The 11,407-nt window shown below is 31.8% G+C and overlaps 2 protein-coding genes across 2 annotated transcripts; one reads left to right on the top strand and one right to left on the bottom strand.

The window, feature by feature from the left end:
* The first annotated feature begins 2,690 nt into the window (after positions 1-2,690).
* LOC119682166 (proteasome subunit alpha type-3-like) lies at positions 2,691-5,900 on the top strand. Its single transcript, XM_038095529.1, has 3 exons — positions 2,691-2,812; positions 4,578-5,152; positions 5,229-5,900. The coding sequence occupies exons 1-3, from the start codon at positions 2,756-2,758 to the stop codon at positions 5,620-5,622; spliced, it is 1,026 nt and encodes a 341-aa protein (XP_037951457.1). The 5' UTR covers positions 2,691-2,755; the 3' UTR covers positions 5,623-5,900.
* A 2,700-nt stretch (positions 5,901-8,600) lies between these two features.
* On the bottom strand, positions 8,601-10,679 carry LOC119685574. Its single transcript, XM_038099895.1, has 5 exons — positions 10,468-10,679; positions 10,311-10,397; positions 9,926-10,243; positions 9,675-9,792; positions 8,601-9,611 (listed from the first exon to the last, which is right to left on the bottom strand). The coding sequence occupies exons 1-5, from the start codon at positions 10,538-10,540 to the stop codon at positions 8,657-8,659; spliced, it is 1,551 nt and encodes a 516-aa protein (XP_037955823.1). The 5' UTR covers positions 10,541-10,679; the 3' UTR covers positions 8,601-8,656.
* Positions 10,680-11,407: the final 728 nt, after the last annotated feature.

Below are 11,407 nucleotides of genomic sequence, written 5' to 3'. Positions count from 1 at the left end.
TTTAATTTTCTAGATGTGGGTGGTCACCTTACAATAGTGATATTGATTTATCTTCCTTAGCACTTAGTATCATTCAAAAATATTTTTTCATTGAAATAAAAGCTCTTTAGCGGCTTTAATGAACAAAAAGGCTAAATGAAGCAGTATGAACATGCTATTAGAGCATTAGTAAAAATTTGATTAGGCATTTACTTATAATTTTTTTAATTGAAACCATAATAATAAATTGTATTATTTTCTTTTTAAGAATGCTACTATGTATGGATTAGAAAATTTAAGATCTGAAAAATCCAAAATATGTTGACTGAAAACTTCATAGTACTTTGGATATAAGTAAAATGCTTTCCAATAAGCACAAACCCTTTTGTTTTATTTAAACCCTTTTGTGTAGAAATTATTAATGTTATTATTATTATTATTATTTTTATTATTATTTTTTTTTAATTTAAGAAAAATGTACATTATTGTTTATCTCTCGGAGTTAATAAAAATAATCGTATTTTATAAATAAAAATATTGAAATGTTTTTCTTGTAATTTCTTTTTATGATTCTAAAATGAACTTTTTATATTTAAAATTTTTTTCATACTTTTTAAAAAACAATAAAAGTTACGATTAAATATAATTCTTATCCTTACAAGCAATAAAACGCTTTTCTCCTACGCATTTTAATATTTTAAATAGAAGACACAAGAACAAAAACCTTTGCAAAATAAAAGAGCAAATGCACTAAACCAACTTACAGCACCTTTTGACTATTACAAAATCCTTTCAAGGCTCCTTCTTATCTCTGCGAACGAAAGACAAAGCTTAGACGAGGGGCTATACATTTGTTTGAATTTCAACTTACAACACATTTGCATTTTAATATTTTGTGCACATACGAAAAAGTTTTAACAATTATTTTTTCAACATCAACGTGAAAGCACCAAGTTGCAACTTTACCGCACATGGATGAAATATGAGGCACTCCATGCTGTGAGTAGGTATCCATATAAGCACCGTGCTTGGGTACATTTTTGAAATGAAGACACAAGCCAAAGAACGCAGACTTACAGTCTCTTATCTTTTAAAACAAATTGTATAACATAATTTTTAATACCGCAAGAGTTATTGAAGTTGCAAGCTAAAACAGGGTATTTCACTTAATGAAAATTCTAAACAATTTGACAGATACCACACTTCTATCTTAAACATAAGATCAAGAAGTGATGAAAACATCTGTAGAAATTTGTAGGTCTGTAGTTTTTGTAATATACACAGTGTAATACCAGATGATTTATCTATTATTCTTCTACGATTACTTCTACGAGACAACGTATTCAGTATTTTTGTTCGGGTCTTATTAATCTGATTGTATTCTTTAAACTTGAACTAAGAGTTGAAAGCTTTATTAGCAGTCTCAGACGTTCAAAGTTAGCTTAACAATCTTTCTCCACAGATAGTACAGTATAACCTATAAGTCGTGGTATATAATTTTTCTTTCTGTTAAGAAAAAAGAGGTAGTTGAAATCAACCAAAAAAGCTGGAAGTACTTCAAATATATTTACATATGCATTTAAGTATTCACTAATAAATTTTTCTAACAAATTCTACTAATCCCAACAGTTTATCTTGCCTCCTGGCGCTTCAACTAAGACGTGTTTAAGAACAGAAGACACGAAGGTGAGAATGTTTAACTGCAATTGAAGTAAAATATATAAAGTTGCAAACAGTGCTTAATGTGTAAAGAATGCTGTGGTTTTATGCTCCATTGGGAGTTAAGGATGGCTGGAAACATAGTGAAAAATACAACTGTTATGATTTTACAGAGCATTGGGGGAAAAATGTATATGGATCATTCTTTTATAAATTGGACGGATTTAGGTCAGTGACCTCATTATCTCTGATCTGGCTGAATTTTTTATAAGCTTCTGTCATAAAATAAGAAGACCCGTATCTCAGGAAAAAATATTGAAATTTAATGGAAATAAAGTACGCATATGCTTGATCATATCATATCATATGTAGTAGAAAAAAAATGTTTAAAAGTATCAAGAATTAATGTTATTCGGAAAATTTTATATCTCAATAAAACTTAAAACTGAATTTAATTAAAATATAAAAAATAAAAATTCTCAAGATACATTTGAAAAATTTTTTTTTACAATTTAACGGTTAATATTAGTACTTAAATATAAACAATTTCTTAAAAGTTCAATTAATTATTTTTAAAATGCAATAAACTTTAAATTATTATCGTAAACGGAGCCTGAGATATGACCATTAAAAATGTGTCTACAATGCTAATTGTCCACACCCCATGGGTCCATATCTCCTAGAAAAAAAATTCAAAACTTTTTCCCAAAATACTGGTCTGCTTTTTTATGAAAGCAATTCATAAAAAAAATTTCAGCCAAATCGGAGATGATGAGATCAGAAAGGTTTCCGATTTGTAAAAAAATGAATATACAAGAATTTCTATAAGCTTGTTTTAATTTTCTTGAAAATAAAGTATGCTTTGAACCATATAATTTTAAAATAACTTTGAAAGATAAAAATTAAGCTGGATTGAAAATTTGAATAAGTTGAAATAGTTGCTAAAATTTAAAGCAGTTAAAAAATACTGACGCAAGAACAGAAACTGAATAAAAAAGATTTTTATTTAATTGAAACCAAAATCTAAAATTTAGTCAAAATAATAAATTTACGAAAAAGTTGAAATATAATTTAAATCAACTTTTGCAGCGTCTGTTTCAAAAAAAATTGCTTAATTATGAATTTAATCAAGGAGAAAGTAAAACAATGTGAAAAGGCAGTTAAGAATGTAGAAGTAAGTATATACATTTAAACTCCATAGCTTACATCAGTATACATCAATATCATTACATATAAATGAGGAATAAGTGGAGATAATAAGATGCCTTAACAGGGCTATACCAGAAATCAATGGCCACGAAAGGGGCTTTCCTCATAAAATAAGAACTATACTAACTCAACTGAGTTTAGGATATGGCCACTTAGGTCCTTAAATGCATTATGCATAGAGAATGGAACGTAGGTCAGAGGGAACAACTGAAGGTTAAGACTTAACACTTCAGTGAGACAAAACCATATATCAATTAGACTATACATTGTGACCGAAAAGTTTCCGGAAATTTTAAATAAAACGCAAAATTCTTTATCTTCATCAATATTTATTTTATCTCCTTCAAAATATGCTCCATTAGAAGCGATACACAAATGCCAACGTTTCTTCCAATCATCAAAACATTTTTTATAGGCGCTTTCCGGTATGGCTTTGAGTTTCCTCTGCGAATTCTGTTTTACGTCTTCTATGGATTCAAAACGCGTTCCTCTGAGTGGTAATTTGAGTTTGGGAAACAGGAAAAAGTCACACGGTGCAAGATCAGGTGAATACGGGGGCTGTTCGATGGTATTTATTGAATGTTTGGCCTTAAAATCGTTGATAATGTTGGCTCGGTGCGAGGGAGCATTATCGTCATGAAAAATCCATGAATTATCCTTCCACAATTGAGGCCGTTTACGGCGGATATTTTCACGCAAACGTCTTAAAACAGTCAAATAATAGGCTTTATTGACTGTTTGTCCTTCAGGGACGAATTCATGATGCACCACACCACGAATATCGAAGAAAACAATCAGCATTGCCTTGATTTTCGAGCGACTTTGGCGTGGTTTTTTCGGTTTCGGCTCGTCTTTTCCTCTCCATTCCGATGATTGTTGGCTTGTTTGCATGTCGTACTCGTAGACCCATGTCTCGTCACCCGTTATGATGCGTTCCATGAAAGTTGGATCGGAATTGGCACGATCAAGCATGTCTAACGAGACCTGTCCACGATGGTGTTTTTGGAACAAATTGAGGTGAATCGGAAAAAGCCGAGCGTTGACACGTCGCATACACAAATTGTCCACCAAAATCAAACGAGCCATCTCACGACCGATGCCTAGCTCTCGTGCTATCTCTCTAACACTCACATGAGGATTTTTGAACACGATTTCCTTTGCCTTTTCAATGTTTTCGTCGGTGGTAGAGGTCGAAGGTCGTCCAGAACGCGGCATGTCTTCGACGGTCGTACGACAGTCCTGAAAGGCTTTGTACCACTCATAAACTTGAGTTTTCGATAAAACTGATTCCCCATAAGCCTTTTGTAGCATTCGCAACGATTCTGCACACGAAAATTCGTTCGAAACACAAAATTTGATGCAAACTCTTTGATCAATATTTTTTTCCATTGTTTTTTTCCAACGCACTACTGAGGTGACTGGTTTCAACAGCTGCCGTAAACGAACTGTCTGACAGATTGCGCTCATTTTTGCATAGTAATTAAGGACGTGCCTGCAAACTACATAAACTTAAAATATCGAAAAATATACAGCGCGCGAATTTTAAATGAGAATTTCCGAAAACTTTTCGGTCACAATGTAAGAAGCACTATGTATCCCGTAACGCAAAAATTGATTTTTCAGTCCATACATGTTTGCTGCTCGCCAAATATTCTTCGGTTCACAACAAGAACATAAAAATATTACATATTACATATAAAATATATCACATTTCTTACTTTTAACTTAAGGTGTTACCCAGTATTCCTGCACAGTTTAATTCAGAAGGAAGATTAGAACAATTGTCGTTTGCGGAGAAAGCTCTTGAGAGAGGTGAAAATATTATAGCATTGCGAGGAAAACGCAGTGTTGTCTTGATTGCAGAAAAAGAAAAAGATCCATTGTATGTGCGAAGTAGTCTTCAGCGTTTAAAATCAATTAATGATACTATTTGTTGTGGATATTTTGGTTTTTGCCCAGATGCAAAACATTTGATGAGGAGAATGCTACTTAACTGTACGCGTCATTGGACGGAATATAACAGGCCAATGCCATTACTTCCATTAGTAGAGATAACATCTGGATATGTACATACCTTCACTCAAGATACTAGTAAACGTCCAATGGGTTGTTCTCTTGTTTTAGGAACACATACAAAAGCGAATGGACCACAACTTTTCGAAATTGGTCCATCTGGTAAATTTTATGAATATTTCGCTTGTGCTGGCGGGCGTGATATGACGAGCCTCAAGAATGAATTAAACAAGTACAAGCATTTACTTCCAAAAATGTCAGCGAAATGTTTAATTGGAGTTGGAAAAAATATGTAAGAAATATATATATTTTTATATTTTGATATTTTGTTATCTAAACTTTTCATCAATTATCTTTCATCACAAAAGTCTTTCGAAAATACGAAAAAAGAGCGAAGCTCGAAAATATTGGATGGATATTGGTGTAATCGGTGAGGAAACCAGAAGTAAACTGGAAATAAATTCGAAACGGTGGAAAAAACTTCTCAGCGGAAATGATAATTGTAGTAGTTCTAGTAAGGATGAGACTACTTGTATGGAGCTGATTCCAAGTGAAGCTGATGACGACGATGATGATAATAATGCTGAAGATGATGATTATGACGATGATGATGGCGATGATGATGACGATGACGATATCAATGACGATGACGATGACGATGACGACGATGATAATGACATTGACGATGACGATGATAATGATAATACCGAGCGTGATAAAAAGAGTACAGAATATGAAGAGTGCGAGAAGGAGGACACATAACACAAATGTGCTGAATTATGTCCAACAAAAAGAAATAAACGTACGAAATAATTAATCGAAGAATATTTTTATAAAACTATTATGGTCTGAGGACTCCACCTTTACGATTTTGTTATATTGGATCTATTATAATTAAATTAATGATATAAAATTGACTTGTTATAAATTGTTTTCATGACATTTTATAATTAACAGATGGGTAAGTCCCATGTGTGAAACTAATCAAGTTTTTTTTCTTCATATATGTAAAAATATTTGATATATTGATTAGTAATCATAGTGAGCCATATATTTTAATAGAATTTGTAAAAAATAAATTGTTATAAAGTAACAACCCCATTTTTTTTTTAATGTAGGAGTTTATTTTTGATCTTTGTTTTTAAGAACGCGAACACAAATAATGTAACAATAAACAGTACACTAAAATAATGTACATTAAAACAATGTACACTTAAACAGTGTACACTAAAATACTGTACACTTAATTAGTTTATTCTAAAATAGTGTACTGTGTCCGACAAACATTTTCTGATGTGGTTCAAGGTTTAGTTATTGTATTATACGACGAGGCGGGATATTTTTACAAAAACCCGATAGCAATAAAATTTTTAAATATCAAGTTATTTATAGACTAGAAACTAATATCACCTATTAAAATCTTTATCATGCTTTGATTATCTATAAACAGTTAAAACCATGTCCTTAGTTTGTATTGTTGATTTTGCTTTGGTGTCTCAGTTGGGCTGACCAATATCCCCAGCAGCTTCTTTCGTGAGAAATCCTTTCGTGTAAGAATCAACGATACCTTCTCTTCTGTCCCAAGAATAGAAGCCTGAGTTTCTCAAGAATCGACAGTCTCCACCTTGTTGAACAACATCTTTACGTCTGACATCCCAATGCTAAGTTCCTCAGTGCTAACATTATACGCAGATGACACGTGTATGCTATAAAACATGCCAGAAATATAACTAACACGTTGCAGGAGCATGTTAATCCTATCCTGGAATTCTTTCAGAAAAGAATAATAAAAATTATCAACGGGAAAATATTTATAACTAGAAAACACAGGTAGTATGCACCAAGAGTGAGAGTTGAAGAGCAGTCACTAGCCGTACGGAGCAGTATGCAGTTCTTAGATCATTTATCGAATAATCAGCGAAGTTTGTATGGAAAACATAAATTAGTTAAAGAGAAAGGAGGAACTCTGTAAAAAACCCTCCAGCTAAGAAAGAGAAAAAGAAAGAGTAAAAAAACTTCAACATAAGATATAAGTTAAGACTATTAAAAATAGAGATATTTTTTTGACACTCAATTGACTTCCAATTTATCTACTAGAAGCCAGATTTCTTATTCCACCTTTTTTTAAAATGTATGTATGAGGATATTTTTTCCGCATGTACTTACAATACTTCCGTAATCAGTTTGCAAACATCATAGGTATTTCTAATTTTAAATGGTCGGCAAATCAAAATGCTTGTACTATATAAATTACCCATTTCTAATGCCAAAATAAGAATAATTTTGAAATAAATATTTTTTAACCTCTTTATCCATTATATGGTTACAATAATCTTATATATTAATCAATTATTCACAACAATATTAATATCTATTTTGCTCTATATTCTTACGAACCCACTTTATTAAATGAATTTGGCATCACAGCTTTGATGTTGTTCTTCTGCTTAAATACCCTGTATAAAATTTAACAACGGTTTACATTACTCTCATGTCACCCATTGCCAAATATTTACTAATTTACGTGCATATCGTCGAAAAAGCTTTTAACCAAACTAACTTATTTCGCACAAATTCGCTGATTTAAGACAAATGCTTCCTGATTTTGGCTTAACGCAACCATGTTTCATCTCCTTATTAAGAATACATTTCTACATATGTTTTCCTCTTGTTCCTTCGGTTCATGGCAACTTATGTGTATTAACTCGTAACGACTTCTATACTTAATATGTGAATATATCATCTCTTATAAGCAATATATATGCACTGACGTCATTGTTATGAAGCTGTTACCTACAATAATAATTTTAATTATATTTTTTATATATTTTTCTTTTGCACATAGGTAGTTAAAGTGACTGTCACCCATTGCAACATATTTGAGTCTTCTGATAAAATCGGATCCCAATAACGGATTTCCTTGCCGTTATCCACGTTACCTACTATGGCTACTTGAATGGCTAACAATAGTTAAATTAAATTTACTCAGAAACACACAAAATCACCTTCAAGAATGACACCAATCATTTTAACGCTTGAAGAAGCTTTAAAGCAGTTTTCAATGGCAGCAAATACTTCTTAATTGAATCCTAGTCTCCTTCTTTGGAACACAATTTTTAGGTCTGCAAACAGCAATCATTCGATCGATGTCAGATCCGGAGATAATATATCATATTAGCATTTTAAAACAAAATTCGAAATAAAAAAGTATCTTTTTCTTCTTTATTTGATTCGTTTTTTAATAACTTCTTTTCTTGAATGTATTAAAATACTAAAGAATATCAACTATAAATCGATACCATAAAATACGAAGCCCAAACCGAACCAAATGCCATTTCGACAGCTTTCACTAGTCACTGTCTACTCAACTAACTGCTTAATTTTTAATATTAGTCCTTTTCTTTTGTAAGCATATCACAAAAGAACAAACACTTATTTTAAGAATAACATATGAAACAACAACACTGCTTGCTTATTTAGGTCAACTTTTTTGAAACCGCTTAACTAATAAATAGTTTTAATCGCATGATTTCCAAGATTATTGTGAATCTATTGTGAATGATTATTTGGAAGTACGTACAAAATTTCCACAAATATTTAACAAATAATTTTCAATTCTTTTGAATTTACTACTCTTTTCTGATTCACAATCATGTAAAAAATAAAATATTTTTATCGATACTCTAAAGAACAACGAAATAAAATATCAAGAAAAAAATTATGCATGTTAAAATCATCTTAAAATATAATTTCACAGTTATTTCATTTAATATAAAATTTTCTTAAATTTAAATTATTACTTTTTAAGTCTCTTAAGTAAAGACTTATAATGTTCAATCACTTCAGGTTCCAAATCAGCTCTAAAGTAGTCCAGAGGATCTGTTTTAATGCTAATAACACCTCTACATTCACCCTTTTTGCTACCTGGGCCTGCAACATCTAATTCTTCTACATTGATAAGGATCTTTGGTTCTGGTAAAGGTGAAAGTCTTAATTGCTTCTTGGTTTTCTGAAGCTTACAAGTAGGTGCCAAACGTTTTGGCACTTCATATAAGTTAGTTTTAATATCTTTGGAAGCGATACGCATAACCGGATGATCTTTAAATTGTCTATCTTCAGGTAAGGTACTGATAAGATACGCCAATTGTGTAACTGTGAACGGACTAGTCTGTCGTTCTCCATCCTTAAACCTTTCTTCACTGCTACCAAATGCAACCTTCTTATTTACACGCAACTGTTTACGTGGCTTTGGTTTTATAATCGTATTGAAATGAATTGGCTTGACCAATGGAGTATATTCTTTACGAAACACCATTCTATAATCGCGTTTAGGATCAGTTATCATTTTAATATAGCGCCCATCTGCATACAATTGAATGCGCTTATATTTAGTTTTGGTCCGTGGGATTATTTTTTTGGAAGGCTGTAATACCGGCCCACCTTTAAATAAATGACGAAACCCATGACCTTTAACATGTCTCCATTCAGGTGTATAATATATATCCGGCTTTATTTTTTTATAAGGCAAACGACGAAATTTCAAACGTTTTTGCTTCTCAATTTCGTCTTGTATATCAGGAGAATATTTTAATTTTGAGGAACAGGGACAGAAATGTCTGAATCGACTGTCATATCTGCCAGGTCCTGGCAAGAAACTAGTGTGTTTCGTATGTATGCTCATAGTTTTAATGGGTACTGTTGTTTGTGGGTAATAGGTAACCGCATCGAATACTCTTCTAATAACTTTACCACTGCCATAATTAAAATAAAGAAATTAATAGCAGAAAAATATCAAATAAAAATAAGTGGCAGACCATATATATTTACGTGGAAACGGTGTGTAGCTTGCTGGCCCGGGCATCTCCGGATCACGATAGCATGTCAGTGGATTAGTAATCATGGAACGTGTTGTTGGTCTTCGTTCCCGCGGATCTGGAAAAATATTAAAACAAATTATGGACACCAAACTACAACTATTTATACATATCTTTATATCATATATAAAAATATGCAAATATATTTTACAAAATATTGTATATTAGTGTATGTTTTATTTGGCACTTACTTGTAAGAAATACTCCTTTATATTGGTTCGATTTACTTAACAAATTATCCACAAAGCTTGGTATGTTATAGAACTTATAATCCGACGACTTTCTCGGTTTTTTAGGTTTTGATGGCAACTTTTTCCATAGAGCACCATAACAAGGCTTATCTGCTTTCTCGGTAATATTATAAATGTTCGGGGGCAATTGCCATGTTTTTGTAGCAGTCAAAATACGTTTTGCTGTTGCAGTGCCTGCGGCTTTGCAAAATTTCGACATTTTTGATTCATCAAATCCTGCTATGTGCTTGAAATATTCCTTAGTAGCAGTCTGAGCACCTTTTGTTAAGAGCGAGTATTTAAAGTTAGTAACAAACGCTAGATAGATTATTATTTATTTTGTTACCTTTTTCACATTTTGAAACATATGAAGAACATTTCTTATTAAGATAGGGGCCATATTTCCCAGGTAGCTCGCTTCTAATGGAAGACCCTAAAAATTAAAAATTTTAATTAATTTATTGTTTTATGATGATATATTATTATGATATATTTTTACGTACTGGTCAGCAAAAACAATGGTAAAGTTAAGCGATCAGGAACAAACGACATTTTATTGTTGATTGCACTTTCCATTGCAAAGACCTCTGTTTTTTTTAATAGTAGTTAAATCTGTTGGTTTGTTAAATATTTTCTTCCTTATTGAAATATAGTTATATTCTTAACAACAAAATATAACTCAAATATATAAGACACTTTTCATACTAACTTAATATTGTGACTACAATTTTTTTAATTTATTGACTGTATTTTTTTTTAATTTTAAATAATTCATAGCCTACTAATTTTATTCTGGCCTGTACAAACCAGATGCGATCTCGGGCCTTACAAATCACTGCATAAATTGGGGGGCCGCAGAAGCAAATACTACGTTCATAGTTGTTTTCATATGTTGAGCAAATCCTAAGAACATCTGTTAAGTTTTTGAAAGTTGTGGCCCTCGACCAGCACTAGCCATTAAATGATAGCACCAAAAGTATTGGATACATAATATTCTACTTCATTTAATACCAAAACATGTTGACCAGTAATAATATTTTAATTATTGCATAGAGCCTTATTAATAATATGTATATATACATATATAAAAGAATAGATCCTTGGAACTCATCAAAAATGACTGCGTGAACACTGCAAGACTTACTGTAGTTCTTTCTGGTTATTACTGTATAGAAACCCACGCAGGGAAACTGCGTATTCCCATAATTCTCACTGTAGAAGTTGTGAAAACCCGCAGGAAAAAGAAACCATTATACATTTTCTTTATGAATACCCGGCTTTGGCGTCCAGAAGATATTGGTAGAATGATGAAATTTACTTTTTTGATTGTTTATCACACTGTTTATCGGTGAAGATAAAAAACCTATTGAATTATCTAAATTCGTTGGAATGTATTTAGTCTCTACTCTTCTATACTAGGGTTCTTGCGAGGAATATTTTAGT

The sequence above is a fragment of the Teleopsis dalmanni genome, chromosome 2, assembly GCF_002237135.1.
Source record: "Teleopsis dalmanni isolate 2A chromosome 2, ASM223713v2, whole genome shotgun sequence".
Lineage (NCBI taxonomy): Eukaryota > Metazoa > Arthropoda > Insecta > Diptera > Diopsidae > Teleopsis > Teleopsis dalmanni.
The sequence above is the reverse complement of the archived record's forward strand: the minus strand, read 5'-3'. Positions and strand labels throughout refer to the sequence as shown.